Source organism: Lithobates pipiens, unplaced genomic scaffold (genome assembly GCF_037356315.1).
Source record: "Lithobates pipiens isolate NorthernLeopardFrog02 unplaced genomic scaffold, aLitPip1_a1.2 Scaffold_19, whole genome shotgun sequence".
Classification (NCBI taxonomy): domain Eukaryota; kingdom Metazoa; phylum Chordata; class Amphibia; order Anura; family Ranidae; genus Lithobates; species Lithobates pipiens.
Window position 1 is genome coordinate 62,930,099 of NW_027507764.1, and position 15,489 is coordinate 62,945,587.

At 41.9% G+C, this 15,489-nt stretch overlaps 1 protein-coding gene across 4 annotated transcripts in view; it reads right to left on the minus strand.

The window, feature by feature from the left end:
• Nucleotides 1-9,275: 9,275 nt before the first annotated feature.
• PEX1 (peroxisomal biogenesis factor 1) overlaps nt 9,276-15,489 on the minus strand; it is a 121,748-nt gene continuing 115,534 nt past the window's right edge. For 2 of the 4 annotated variants that reach the window (XM_077490810.1, XM_077490808.1), the window contains 2 exons: nt 12,123-12,247; nt 9,276-9,441 (listed from right to left, as the gene is read on the minus strand). In XM_077490810.1, coding sequence (XP_077346936.1) covers nt 9,366-9,441; nt 12,123-12,247 — 201 coding nt within the window. In that variant the 3' untranslated portion in view covers nt 9,276-9,365. Of the gene's footprint in view, nt 9,442-12,122; nt 12,251-15,489 lie in introns of all 4 variants that reach the window. The other 2 variants (XM_077490807.1, XM_077490809.1) reach the window with 1 other exon arrangement.

Here is a 15,489-nt window from a genome sequence, read left to right on the forward strand (position 1 = left end):
CCACGGCAAATGGGATTTTTCGAGGATGCCAACAGTCCCCTCCTCCCTCTGCGCCCATCAGTCCCCTCCTCCCTCTGCGCCCATCAGTCCCCTCCTCCCTCTGCGCCCATCAGTCCCCTCCTCCCTCTGCGCCCATCAGTCACCTCCTCCCTCTGCGCCCATCAGTTCCCTCCTCCCTCTGCGCCCATCAGTTCCCTCCTCCCTCTGCGCCCATCAGTCCCCTCCTCCCTCTGCACTCATCATTCCCCTCCTCCCTCTGCGCCCATCATTCCCCTCCTCCCTCTGCGCCCATCATTCCCCTCCTCCCTCTGCGCCCATCATTCCCCTCCTCCCTCTGCGCCCACCAGTCCCCTCCTCCCTCTGCGCCCATCAGTCCCCTCCTCCCTCTGCGCCCATCAGTCCCCTCCTCCCTCTGCGCCCATCAGTTCCCTCCTCCCTCTGCGCCCATCAGTTCCCTCCTCCCTCTGCGCCCATCAGTCCCCTCCTCCCTCTGCGCCCATCAGTCCCCTCCTCCCTCTGCACCCATCATTCCCCTCCTCCCTCTGCACCCATCATTCCCCTCCTTCCTCTGCACCCATCATTCCCCTCCTCCCTCTGCACCCATCATTCCCCTCCTCCCTCTGCACCCATCATTCCCCTCCTCCCTCTGCGCCCATCAGTCCTTTCCTCTCTCTGCACCCATCAGTCCCCCACTCCCTCTGTGTCCCCTCCTCCTTCTGCGCCCTGTAGTTCAGCAGCACCAAGTCCTTACCTCTGTACATACCTGAGGCTAGGGGAAAACACTGATAGAGCCAGAGCATTGCACCCGGGACATACTGGAAGTCGTTGCAATGCTCAATGCTCTGCAGGCCTCAGTGCAATAATTAAGCACTTGCACATTCTTTTATTCTATCAGTGTAGGTGCATTTTCTAAAATTGTGCAAAACGCGGACTATGCCTTTAAATTTAGAGGAGAAGGATTAGAAGTTACATCTGTGCCACAAAATAACGTACTTTGAATTGCACCATGGGGGGGGGGGGGGGGGGTACACTGCGAAGATATGTTCCAGGAAGAGAAGGGAGCGGTGACCTGTAGACACAGGTGGTAACATCTCTGGCCATTCTTTCTGGTATTATTCGGGATACTCTAAAACTATTGTTTTTACACAGATATGTTAACCACTTCGGTTGGCAGTGGGGACAGGTGGCAGTGGGGACAGGTGGCACTGCCATGTACTGTGGCACTTTATTTTCCTTTTTTTTAACTGCCGGGAGGGCGTCCCTGGATGTCCTCCTGTTTACTTCCACGTTGCTTGCTCCCGCGAGTGTGCATCACAGAAGTTCTGTGCTGGCCGTGTCCCTTGGACACAGCCAGTCACAGGTCGCTGTAAATGGCCAATCACAGCGGCCGTTTACAGGGTGATCGGCGTGCCCAATGATGTCCAATGATAGATGATCTCATATGTAAACATATGAGATCATCTCTCATTGCCAGCTCTCCCTCCTCACACAGAGACAGCGTGTGAGGAGGGAGAGATGAACGGCTGCAAAAAAAAAAAAAAAGGAAAATAAAGTGCCACAGTACATGGTAGTGCCATCTGTCCCCAATGCCACCTGTCCCCACTGCCATCTGTCCCCAGTACCACCTGTCTGCCATCTGTCCCCAGTACCACCTGTCTGCCATCTGTCATCAGTGCCACGTGTCATCAGTGCCACATAGTGCCATCTGTCATCAGTGCCATGTGTTATCAGTGCCACATAGTGCCATCTGCCATCAGTGCCATATCAGTGCCACGTGTCATCAGTGCCATCTGTCATAAGTGCCACGTATCAGTGCCATCTGTCATCAGTGCCACCTGTCAGTGTCACGTGTCATCAATGCAAGGTATCAGTGCCATCTGTCATCAGTGTCACGTGTCATTATTGCCACGTATTAGTGCCACGTGTCATCAATGCCACATATTAGTGGCATTTGTCATCAGTGTCATGTGTCATCATTGTCACGTATTAGTTGCATCTGTCATCAGTGTCACGTATCATCAGTGCCACATATTAGTGGCATCTGTCATCAGTGCCACATCAGTGTCACATGTCATTGTCCTGGTGCTCCAGGGCCTTCAAAGGTGTAATAGTTAGTCAACAAGTTAGATGTGTAATTTATGCTCCTAAAACATGTGATGGTGCTCCCTGCATATTGGGCCTCTCTAAGTAGCTAGGCTGTGGAAAAGACCCACACATGTGGTATCGTAATACTCAGGAGGAGTAACAGAATTTATTTTGGGGCATCATTTGTGGTATACACATGCCAAGTGAGAGAAATAACCTATTACAATGACAATTTTGTGGGGAAAAAAAAATCTTAATTTTGCAAAGAATTGTGGGAAAAAATGACAACATCAAAAAGCTCACCATGCCTCTTACTAAATACCTTGGAATGTCTACTTTCAAAAAAGGGGTCATTTGAGGGGTATTTGTACTTTCCTGGCTTGTTCGGGTCTCAAGAAACAAATGAGATCGGCCACCAGTATATCAGATGTGATCAATTTTGTATGATTTGCACCACAGCTTGTAGACTCTCTAATTTTCACAAAGACCAAATAATATCCACCAATTTGGGTCATTGTTACCAAAGATATGTAGCAGTATAAATTGTGGCCAAAATTTTATCACAGAAACAAAGAAAAATGTGTTTATTTTTTTCAAAATTTTATCGGATCTTTTTTCATTTATAGTGCAAAAAAAAAAAAAACAGAGGTGATCAAATACCACCAAAAGAAAGCTCTTTTTTGGGAAAAAAAGGACAAAAAATTCATTTGGATACAGTATTGCATGACTAAGTAATAGTCATTCAAAATGTGAGAGCAACGAAAACTGAATATTGGTCTGGGCAGGAGGGGGGTTTAATTGCCCAGTAGGCAAGTGGTTAAAATCTGCATTTTTTTGCTGGAATTGTTTATATCGCACGATACCTGTGCAACTGCTTATCAACTGTGCAACTGCTTATCAAATATATTTTCAGGAAAAAATTACACTAAAGGTAATTTTTGTACAAATAAATACAATACAATGCCCATTTTTTTGGTAAAATATCAAAGATGAGGTTGCCTTAAAATTGCGCACATCTGGGAAATTCTGAAAAAAGAAAAAACAATAGTATCAAAAATTTTACATAGGCGATGATATAAAAGCTGTTCTAGGTTATCAGTTTAGAGTTAACTGGGAATTATGGCTCTAGAATGATTGCACTCACTATGTATACAAAGAAAGACAACAAGCCTAATAAAGGGTCTGGAGGATATTAGTTAAGAAGAAAGGTTTGCGAGCACTGAACTTATTCTCTCTGGAGAAGAGACGCTTGAGAGAGGGGATATGATTTCAATTTATAAATGCCGTACTGGTGACCCCACAATAGGGATAAAACTTTTTTGCGGAAGGGAGTTTAACAAGACACGTGGCCACTCATTAAAATTAGAAGAAAAGAGGTTTAAGCTTAACCACATGCCGACCGGACCATAGCCGAAAGACGGCTACAGTGAGGTCGGCTTTTTCTGGATGTTGACGTCCGTGGAACACCCTCACAGAATCGCGCTCCTCCGCGCACCCAGGAACATCCGTGACCACTGGGTCCGGGGGACCCAGCGCATCATGGACTACGGTAAATGGCCGCTGGTATCGGCCATTTACCACGTGATCACTCCGTTAAATGATGAGCATCACCTGTAAACAAACCTCCCTCCCCTTTCTGTACCAATCGGTACAGTGTGAGAGGAAAGAGGGAGAGATTGTTTGCAGTGCTGTGGGCACTACAGATCCAGCCCACAGCGCTGCTGAGTGCCCATACTATGCCAGTACTCTGCAATACTATGCAATACTCTGCAATACTCGCCAATACTCTGCAATAAATTTTAACGGAAACAAAGAATTTATTTTATTTTTATTTTTTTACCGAATTTTCAGTCGTTTTTTGAGCACAAAAAAAAAAACAAGTGGTGAATAGATACCAGCAAAAAAATGCTCTGTTTTAAAAATACAAAATGCAAATGCATTTGGGTACAGTGTTGCATGACTGAGTAATTGTCATTCAATGTGTGACAGGACTGGAAGCTGAAAATTGGCCTGGACAGAAAGGGGGTAAAAGTGTCTGGTATTGAAGTGGTCGAAGTGCCAAAAACAAGACACTCCTATCAACTTTGGAAATGACACAATAAGAAATTTAAACTGATTTCCACCACACCCCCATATGCTTCTTTTATAGGAGATCCCAAATTCTTATCAATCCACCAAGATATGGGGGGATTCACATGGTGGATTAACAACAACCTAACCACCCTCAAAAAAAGTTATAGAAAACACCACATTTACCTCTTTCTCGTCAATAAAAAACAAATATAAGATCCACAATAATGAACTCAGGAGATTCCGCCACATACGAAACTTTTAGAACACATACTATCAATTAACGGAAACAATATCACCCACATTTTATGAAAACATATGTTTTAGTTCTCCAAGAGGTGCAGGTTTGATATCTAAAATTTATTCCAATCTGATTAACATAGATAGTGAAGATAAACTTCAATTTACTTAAATGCACAACATCACTCACAATCACAATCAGAGAGATGCCAATAAAGTTGTTGGTTTTATACACCGGAAAAACTCCACTCTATTTTCCCCTCAGTCCCTCAGACATGTTACAGAGATTGCATTTCTACAGGATCGTTTTCACAATTTTTTTGGGAATGGAAGAAAGTATCTCAGATATGGAAGCAACTTGAAAAATTTGCATTTAAAATCTCAGAAAATAATCACCCTCCCCAACTGTCATTCACCCCTATCACAGGACTAACTATCCATCACATGAGACTGGTTCACACAATTTGTGTTTCTACAGTGCCTTGCAAAAGTATTCACCCCCTTGGAATTAACATGGATTGTTTGAGGATTTGCATCATTTAATTTACAGAACATGCCCACAACTTTGAAGATGTTTTATTTTTTATTTTATTTTTTTATTGTGAAGCAAACAATAAATAGGACAAAATAATAGAAAAAGTCAATGTGCATAACTGTTCACCCCCCTAAAGTCAATACTTTGTAGAGCCACCTTTTGCGGCTATCACAGCTCCAAGGCGCTTTGTATAAGACTCTATGAGCTTGCCACATCTTACCACTGGGATTTTTGCCCATTCCTCCTTGCAAAACTGCTCCAGCTCCTTCAAGTTGGATGGTTTGCACTTGTAAACAGCAATATTTAAGTCTGACCACATATTTTCTATTGGATTGAGGTCTGGGCTTTGACTAGGCCATGCCAACACATTTACATGTTTCCCCTTAAACAACTCAAGTGTTGCTTTAGCAGTGTGTTTGGGGTCATTGTCCTGCTGGAAGGTGAACCTCCGTCCTAGCCTCAAATCACACACAGAGTGGTAAAGGTTTTGTTCAAGAATATCCCTGTATGTAGCAGCATCCATCTTTCCCTCAACCCTGACCAGTTACCCAGTCCTGACTGCTGAAAATGGTGTTCTTTGGGTGATGTGATGTGTTGGGTTTGTGCCAGGCATAGCGTTTCCTTTGATGGCCAAAAAGTTCAATTTTAGTCTCATCAGACCAGAGCATCTTCCTCCATACATTTTGTTAGTTTCCCACATGCCTTTTCACAAACTCAAAACGTGCCATTTAGTTTTTTGCTGAAAGTAATGGCTTTCTTCTGGCCACTCTGCCACAAAGCCCAACTCTATGGAGCGTACGGCTTATTGTCATCCTATGTACAGATACTCCAGTCTCTGCTGTGGAACTCTGCAGCTCCTTCGGGGTTAACTTAGGCTTCTATGCTGCCTCTCTGACTAATGCCCTCCTTGCCCAGTCTGAGTTTTGGTGTGCAGCTGTCTCTTGGCAGGTTTGCTGTTGTGCCATGTTCTTTCCATTTGGTTATGATAGGTTTGATGGTGCTCTTAGGGATCCTCAAAGATTTGGATATTTTTTTTATAACCTAACCCTCACTTGTACTTCTCAACAACATTGTCGCTTACTTGTTTGGAGAGTTCCTTGGTCTTCATGGCAGTGTTTGGTTAGTGGTGCCTCTTGCTTAGGTGTTAAAGCCCCTGGGGCCTTTCAAAAAAGGTGTGTATATGTAATGACAGATCATGTGACACTTGGATTGCACACAGGTGGACATCATTTCACTAATTATGTGACTTCTGAAGGTAATTGGTTGCACCAGAGCATTTTATGGGCTTCATAACAAAGGGGGTGAATAGCAACACACATGCCGACTATCAGTTTTTTTTATTTCTGAAAAATAGTTTTCTGTATATATTTTTCTAATTTTACTTCACCAACTTAGACTATTGTTTTCTGATCCATCACATATAATTCAGATTAAAAAAACATTGAACTAAAGGCTGTAAATGTAACAAAATAGATAAAAAGCCAAGGGGGTGAATACTTTTTCAAGGCGCTCTATACAGGCATGCCCCACTTTTAAGTACGCAATGGGGTTTATTTACTAAAGCTTGAAAGTGCAAAATCAGGCTCACATTTGCATAGAAACCAATGCGCTTCCAGGTTTTATTACCAAATTGTAATTGAACAAGCTGGGGTTAGAAGCTCATTGGTTTCTATGTCTAGTTCTATGCAGAAGTGAGCCTGATTTTGCACTTTCCAGCTTTAGTAAATAAACCCCATTGTGTACTTAACAGTGGGATATGCCTATACACTGGCTTATAGCATACCACTGGAAATCGACCTCGCTACCTTTAACCCAACTGAAAACAAGAATTAACATCAACCTCATGGAAAAAATATTTCATACCCTATACAATACAAAACATCTATTTGACAAGAAATGGGACCCATGGTTTACACACGCGGAACACATTTTAAACCCTGAATAAATCATTTTCCTAACTAAAAATGCTCAGGAATAAAGAAGTATATGTATCTTAATAACAACCTGATTGTATGCTAGGCAATTCTGACGAATTCTATCATCCACAGTGTATGTCTACATAATTTTCTGTAAGACCCCTTTCACATGGGGCTGTCCGTTTTTACTCCTCCGCTTGTTCAGCGGGGATCGCTCCGTTGATCCCTGCTGAGCTGGTGGATGACAAGTCCATCTCTGACCTGTCAGAGAGACTGCTCTCCTTTATGGGATGATCGGATGATTACGGACCGCCAGTCCTTTTTCATCCGTTCCGCCAGACGGATACAAAATAGGATATCCATCTGTGTGGATTTTGAGGGTCGGATCGGGGTGGATCAGATGTCAGTGGACATGTCACCGCTGACATCCAACACTCCATAGAGCTGTATAGAGCGACTGTTCAGATCCGCCTGAAAAAACTGACGGGGGGATCTAAACGGTGTGCAAATGTGAAAGGGGCATAATGGAAAAACCTTTACACTGTATTTCTCCTGATCTATGATATTATGCTTTTTACCACTATTTTGTACCTAATAAAAAGTTTGTAAACCAAAAAAATACAAAAAAAAACAGAAATACCGATACCGAGAAATACAGAATTAACAAAAATAAACAGAACCTCCTGAATCTGGCGCATTGTGTTGAATAGTCTTCTGAAATTGTCGCAGTCCTTTCTAAATTAGGTGAAGGCTTAAAGGGGCCATATCATCCTTCATTGAATTCCTCCTCTGACGTATAGTGCCAGTTCACACCATGAATTGCACAGGAACGCACTGTGCCCTCCTTTGCGATTCACATGTGATCTAGGTGCAGTGCGATTTCAGCCCATTTGTTTGAATGGGCTGAAGTCGCACAAAAAGTAGTGCATGTACTACTTAAAATAATGTTTAATAATCAGAGTGTACCTATAAAGTGTATCTAAAAACAAAAACAGAATATACTGCAGCCTACCAGTCCATAGATGCAGTGGCTGCATCAGTTTTCTTCACCATGTGATCCTGCCAGTAACAGACTTCCTGTCATAGGGTGACAGCACGCATGTAGGTCAGTGTAGGATAGGAAGTGCATTAGAATCACAGAATACCTCCAAAACAGGCCTACTCCTGGCATTTGCAGCATAGCATATTAGTCCTTGGACCAATCTATACACAGGGCTTGAGGAAGTTGTATGTTTTTCAAGTGTGCCACCTACAGGTGGGTGCCTTTAGTCTAATATTATCCTATTGCATTCCCTTGTCCTTGCTTGTTATTATAGTGTTTAATCTTTTTTTCTCTTGGTCCCCACCTCTTTCTGCAGTCTGATCCATTTTTGTGCCCCTACACTTGCTTGTGGGGGGATGTACTGGGGGTTTCCTGGTTGTTGCATGGTCTATGCCTCTTTGCCATGCAAATATTATAGTTTTACCAAATTGTTAATATGTTCTTTTTTTTATTTTGCTATTCAATAGCTATTACTATGTGTTTACAGTGTTCAAAGGGTAGCCACTTTTCCTCCTGATGAAGCAGGGCGAAACGTATCGAGATCAATCTTCCACTATAGGGACTTCCCCAAAGCAATAATTTTCCATTATTTTGTGGTTGACAGCCATATGGTTTTATACATATATAAATGTTTGTTGTGCCTATATCACGTGGGGTATCCTTGGGAAACCATTATAAGGGAGGAACCTGGAATATTCCTGCTTGCAGCGGTTTTTATTGTTGTTTTAGTCATATTATGATTTTATGATTGGGATTTCTAAAAATACATCTGTATTTAAAATATTTTTTGTTTGCTTCTGGCATCTTAAAGAGGAGCTCCAGGCCCCCACTCAGAATTACCAGTCCAGGCATCCAGCAGTGTCCTCACCCGAGCCCATTCTTGAATCGGCTATCGGGTGCTGCCACCGCCATCTTGACTAAGGGAAACTGCCAGTGAAGCCTTGTGGCTTCACAGCCAGTTTCCTATTGTGCATGTGCACAAAGCGTGTTGTGCTTTGTAAATGGGCCACAGTCTTCTGGGACCTGTGAAGTGTCCCAGAAGGCTGCAGTTGTAGGAGAGGGGGCGAACTGAGCCGGAAGTGGAAGCGGGTACCTGTCAAAAGGCAGACAAGTGAACCTTGCCCTTTTGGGTGGAGCTCTGCTTTAAAAATCAAATTTCTCTGGTATTTTTTTTTTAACCTTCAAAATATAGTGGGGAAGGTGTTCCGTCGTCCACAAAAGTGAACTGGTCAGGGCTGATAACTGATGGGGCTGACAAGAGCAGCACAAGTAGAGAGCACAACAAGTTAGGAGTACATTTTTTTTGAGCAAGATAAAAGATATACTGTATCAACTTATTTTTATCAACTTATTTTAAGCTGCAAATAAGGAAGAAAAATGAAGAAAATTTGAAAAATAAATGTATTTATTCTGTGTTATGAACATAACTCAAATAATTGTACATTACTTTTACAGAAAATTCTTAACATTGACGGTATTAGGCCAGTGTTACTTTCTTGCTATTTCTGGAGAGCTGTCCACCTGATTTCTTAGGATTCTGGAAATTTTCATAGCTGTAAAAAAATAAATAAATACATGGATGGTTAAGTTTCAAAAACTAGAGTTTAGAGTGGACTTCTGCAGTGGGGAGGAGATGGGTATACCTTGCTATCAGGAAGCACCATCATTTTGCCCTGAATGGGCAGATGGCAGTATCTCTTTAAGGCTAACGTCGTTCAAAACTGATTTTTCAACATTGATTCTGTGCCGGTAGGACATGTTATCCCTCGTTTTATTTACCCTTACCTCATCGGCTGCATTTCAGTCTCCATTCAGTTCCTACAAAAGGGCAAACTTGAGGGCCACAAGGGTTCTTGGTAACGATCAAACACAGATTTTACTCTTTGGGGATATCAGAGTTAGCTGGTGACCTTAAACTGACAGTCTCAATCTTCCAGACCAATTTATTTGTTTTTAATGATGAAGAATTGGTAAATAGGGCTTAGAACTTTAACAGGACAAAATTTACATTGGAGCCCTTAAAAAAAAAAAAAAAAAAAAAAAAAAAAAAAAAAATGGAGCTACCACGTGATGCAACTTATTAGCAACCACACAGAAATTAAGTACAATATTGGAATGAGAATGATTGAAATGCAGGATAATGCTGTAGATAAACACCCAGTGATAGATGCAATCTTGTAATATATCATTTCAGTGATAGGTCCTCCACCATAAGAAATGGATACTCTTACCAGGTGTGTTGGACCAGTGAATGAATCAATGGTCAGAAGCGCAAGTTCCCACATATGGGTGAAGATGGTGCTCCAATCCGGCGGAATGACAACCAGAACTCAATCATATGTATAAAAAAGAAGGAACGATCTCAGTGCAGACTGTATGGATCGTAATTTATTCCAAAAAATGTAATGGCTAAAATGCCAGTGTACAAGCGTAAGGCATAAATGCCTGGTAGAACATGGCAACATAGATCATAAAAAAAAACAGCGGTATGAGAACCGATCTCTAAGTTCAGATGGATGATGACCACGAACAGTAGCTCCTCCCCCATTTTTATTCATACGATTGATTTCTGGTTGTCATTCCGCCAGATTGGAGTACCATCTTCACTCATATGTGGGAACTTGCGCTTCTGACCATTTGTTCATTCACTGGTCCAACACACCTGGTAAGAGTATCCATTTCTTATGGTGGAGGACCTGTCACTGAGATGATATAGTACAAGACTGCATCTATCACCGGGTGTTTATCTACAGCATTATCCTGCATTTAAATCATTTTATGAACAGTATTTATTGCGCTGCGCCTTTCCATTTGTTTTGTATTCATATTTGAGGATTTGTGATTTGCCTTTGTGGTGTTCAGCTTGCAAATCTTTGTTGTATATTTTTGTGTGCGCTGATTGCTTTTTTATTTCATAGAATGAGAATGCCTGAAAATGAGGAAACTTATAAATGCTCTGTGGTAAGAGAGTAGCTAGGGACCTTTTATCCCCCTTGTCAAAACATTTAAGGTAGAGCGAACTGTGCCAACTCATGACCATGACCCCCACCCATTCACCACTGTTGACAATATGAGTTGTAATTACTGTATATACAATATAATCTATGTCAGAGTTTCTCAACCAAGGTTCTGTGGCACCCTAGGGTTCCTACAGAGGTTGCACTTTCTACCTTTAAGATAAGCTCCCATTGACACCATTGATCTTTTTAGCTATCTGTAAGGATAGATTTCTTCGCACTGACCACAAGTGTAAGGAGCATTCTTCTCACTCACCATCACACTGATGTATCATGAGTTGTAAATATAGTAATTTTTAGAAGGGGCTCCCTGGGATTAGAAAGTTATTTCAAGGGCTCCTCTGTGTTGAAAAGGTTGAGAAAGGCTGATCTATGTCTATCTATTTAAAACAACTGTTGCTATACTAACATTTTAGGAAAAGGCATACCTGTAAATGAAGGGTGCACATGCTCACCTCTCCTGCCATGTGAGAAGCTGAACGCCACTCTGCTGCTCAGAAATGGTCCCTTAAAATTCACTGGGAAACCAACAGTTCTAGAAGTGACAATTTCCTGAGACCACAAGATCCATGTCACTACAGGATACAGTGGTATGGTGGAAATCAGCAGGAGGACTCAGTGAGACCTATGGGGGTCCCAGAAGATAGACACTCCTGGAAGTGTCCAATTCCAAGCAGACTTCGAGGGACCATTTCTCAGCAATGAAGTGGTATTCAGCAATATGGCTAAGGGGAAGGAAAGGGGGTCATGTACACCCTTTACTTACAAGTATGCCTTTCCTATAGGACATTTACTTTAAGGGAACTCAATTATTTTATTCAGTGGACAATTATCCATTGTGCTAAATAAAGTTATACGATAGTAGATGGCAACCACTGCAACATGAGTCCTGTCTGTTTGCTAGATAGTTTTTGGAGCAGGTCAAATGCTAGTCTTCAACTTTACCAAACATATCTAATTGAAGCCTAATGGAAACCACTAATACATTTGCATTAAGGACATTTTAATAACAGGGTGTGTTTATTAATGTTCCTTTAGGTATGAGGGTAGTAAAGTGCTGGACATGAAATGGTTACAGTTCATTCAACCTTGAATGGTCTGCCAAGAGGGCTAAAATGAATTAGATGCACTTTAACCACAAAGCTTTTGGGGTTCAAAGATATGCTGAGCTAGTTTGTTTGACTATATCACCATTTGTTTTTTCTTTTATTGCTTACAGCTGATTGAAAAATCTCTTGTCTTCTGCACTTATAGATGGTCTTGTGCTGGCGAATGCAGTCATAAGGTGGTGTTGGTTGATGCGTAGTCTCTTCTTTGATTCTGCGAGACAGTGAGATGTTTCCTGCTAGATGATAAAAGATACAGGTTTAATATGAAAATATATTTTTCTCAGTGTTTCCTTCCAGATCATGGGAAGAAACAGAGATGCTATTTCCACAATGGTATTCCATAAAAACACATGATATGATCAGAATATCAGGGAAGTGTTTTGCCAGTTTTACAGAAGTGGTCTCCAAACTGTGGCCCGCAAGCTGAATGCGGCCATTTGCTTGCCTTTGTCTGGCCCTTATAGTACTATTCCTCCCACTAACACCAGCTATGAGGTACCATTCCTTACACTAACACCAACAGTAGGGCTAAGTCCTCTTTCTGACAATAATGATGGGGAACTATTCCTTCCATTGACAACAACAATGGGGCACTATTCTTCCGACTGACACCAATAGTGGGGCACTATTCCTTTGACTGACTCCAACAGTGGGGCAATATTCCTCCTACCTACACCAACAATGGGGCACTAATCCTCCCACTGATGCCAACAACAGGGCATACTTCCTCCCACTAACACCAATGATGGGGCAATATTCTTCCCACTGATGCCAATAATGGGACACTATTTCTCCCACTGGCACCAACAATGGAGCATAATTCCTCCCACTGACACTAATGATGGGGCATAATTCCTCCCAGTGACACCATCCATAAGGCAATATTCCTCCCACTGATAGCAATGGTGGAGCATTATTCCTCCTCCCACCGAGCCTTAGGCTTTGTTTACTACCACTTACACTTGGGGAATTTCTACCCAAATTGGCTACAGTCTGGACCACATAGAGTCTAACGGACTGTAAACTGGCCCTCTGTTTAGAAGGTTTGGAGACCCTTGTTCTAGAGGACCTGTTTCTTGTAAACTGGGCAGATGTGTAAACTCTAATACTGTTTAATAAGTATGTATCTGCTTTTCACATTAGCTTTGGAACAGTGGGTTTTGTATATAATTTACCCTTTTTCTACCCTCCTCTTTAGCAGTTATGGGCCTACAACATGCCAGGTCCTCTTAAAACAGGTTTTCACATAAAGTGAAGAAAGGAGAACCCAATTCAGTATCTTGTCAATGGCTACTGGTACAGTCCTTCCTGTTGGATTTCATTCATTTTGACCATCTATAGCTTTAAGTTGCTAGTGATATACACCATTGTTCTCTGAAAACAAAGCTGACAAGGGTGCTTTTAATAAAAGAAGATTGAAGAGGTTACCAATAATGACCAGACTCTTTGTTGTATTTTTCAGAGAATTAAAGATGAAATAGGATTGACCTCCATGGGCAACTTCTCACTATTTTCACATTCTCTTTTCCTTTATAAATATCCCTCAAAATATTGTTAGCCCCCTACCACCCAGCCGATGCTATATAAAACACCAGACTAACTGTTGTCTGCAATTGGGTTACAATGCCAGTGAGGCAACACAATTCTATGACACAATGATGGGAGTCGTCATCCACTACCCAACAATTACAAATAAGTACCAAAGCAGCAAGGCACAAACTTGCATTTAAATGGTGAATTCTGTGTTTATAGTAATCAGAAGAGCTGGGTGGAATCAGAGAAGGTCACTGTTACGCTAATTCTTTATTTGCCATGATTCTCTTCAAAACTAGATACATCTGCATGCAAACAGTATGTTTGTGGGTACCAAAAACAAGCAATTATCATATTTGTTTTATTTGTAAATTGGTTTGTTGTAGATCATAGGCAGAATTTTAGGTGCAGAGTCTGAAAAATCACAAAAGAAGAGGCCCCTGAAACATGAATTCTGATCATTAACAACACTCTATGGCACTGAATGTCAACCAGGGTTCCTCCAGAGTTTGCTGGGGGTTCCTTCAGCATTGGGCAATTTCTGCCTCTCAGATAAGTTCCCACTGTTCCCAAGATCCCATTGATCCTTTTTAGCTATCTGTAAAGAGGTAATTCTTCCCAATGACCACAATTGTAAGGATAATTTTTCCCAACGACCATCACACTAATGTATCATGAATTGTAGATTTCAAATTTTTAGCAGGGGTTCCCTGAGACTGGAGAACTATCCCAAGGGTTTCTCTGTGTTGAAAAGGTTGAGAAAAGCTGCTCTATGGTGTTGGAAGGTGTCATCACCCCGAAAATAATAGTACCTAAAAAACCCTCTTTATATGGGATTATACAGGCACAGGCTGAGAGAATTCCATGTAAAAAGTAGAAAAACTTTTATTTATACAAAAAATACTTAAAAGAATACATACAAGGTTTTCTTCAAAAATCTCTCCACTTTTTGTAACCAAATTATAAATACACTATATTGTCAAAAGTATTGGGGCACCTGCCTTAACACGCACATGAACTTTAATGTCTTCCCAGTCTTAGTCCATATGGTTCAATAACTCTTCTAGAATAGCTTCAATTCATCTGGGAAGACTGTCCACAAGTTTTAGGAGTGCGTCTATGGGAATGTTTGACCATTCTTCCAGAAATGAATTTGTGAGGTCAGGTACTGATGTTGGTCGTGAAGGCCTGGCTTGCAGTATCCGCTCTAAATCATCCAAAAAGATGTTCTATCGGGTTGGGGTCAGGCCAGTTAAGTTCCTCCACCCCAAACTTGATAATCCACGTCTTTTTGGGTCTTGCTTTGTGCACTGGTCCAAATCATTTGGTGGAGGGGGGATTATGGTGTGGGGTTGTATTTCAGGGGTTGGGCTTGGCCCCTCAGTTCTAGTGAAGGGAACTCTTAAGGTGTCAGCACACCTAGAGATTTGGACAATTTCATGCTCACAACTTTGTCGGAACAGTTTGGGGATGACTCCTTCCAGTTCCTGGAGGAACTTGACTGGCCTGCACAGAGTCCTGACCTCGACCCAATAGAACACCTTTGGGATGAATTAGAGCGAAGACTGCGAGCCAGACCTTCTAATCCAACATCAGTGACTGACCTCAAAAATGCACTTCTAGAAGAATGGTCAAACATTCCCATAGACACACTCCCGAAGCTTGTGAACAGCCTTCTCAGAAGAGTTGAAGCTGTTATCACTGCAAAGGGTGGGCCAACTCAATATTGAACCCTACGGACTAAGACTGGGTTGCCATTAAAGTTCATGTGCGTCCCAATGCTTTTGGTATTATAGTGTATACAGCAAGCGGCTTCAAATATACCAATATAATATCTCACAATGTGTAACACAGATGGGGGCACAATAGGCAAAAGGCAGATGAAGGTGCCCCCTCATCTCCCTTTTGCACACTGTGCCCCCATCTGTGTCAGACCTTTGGA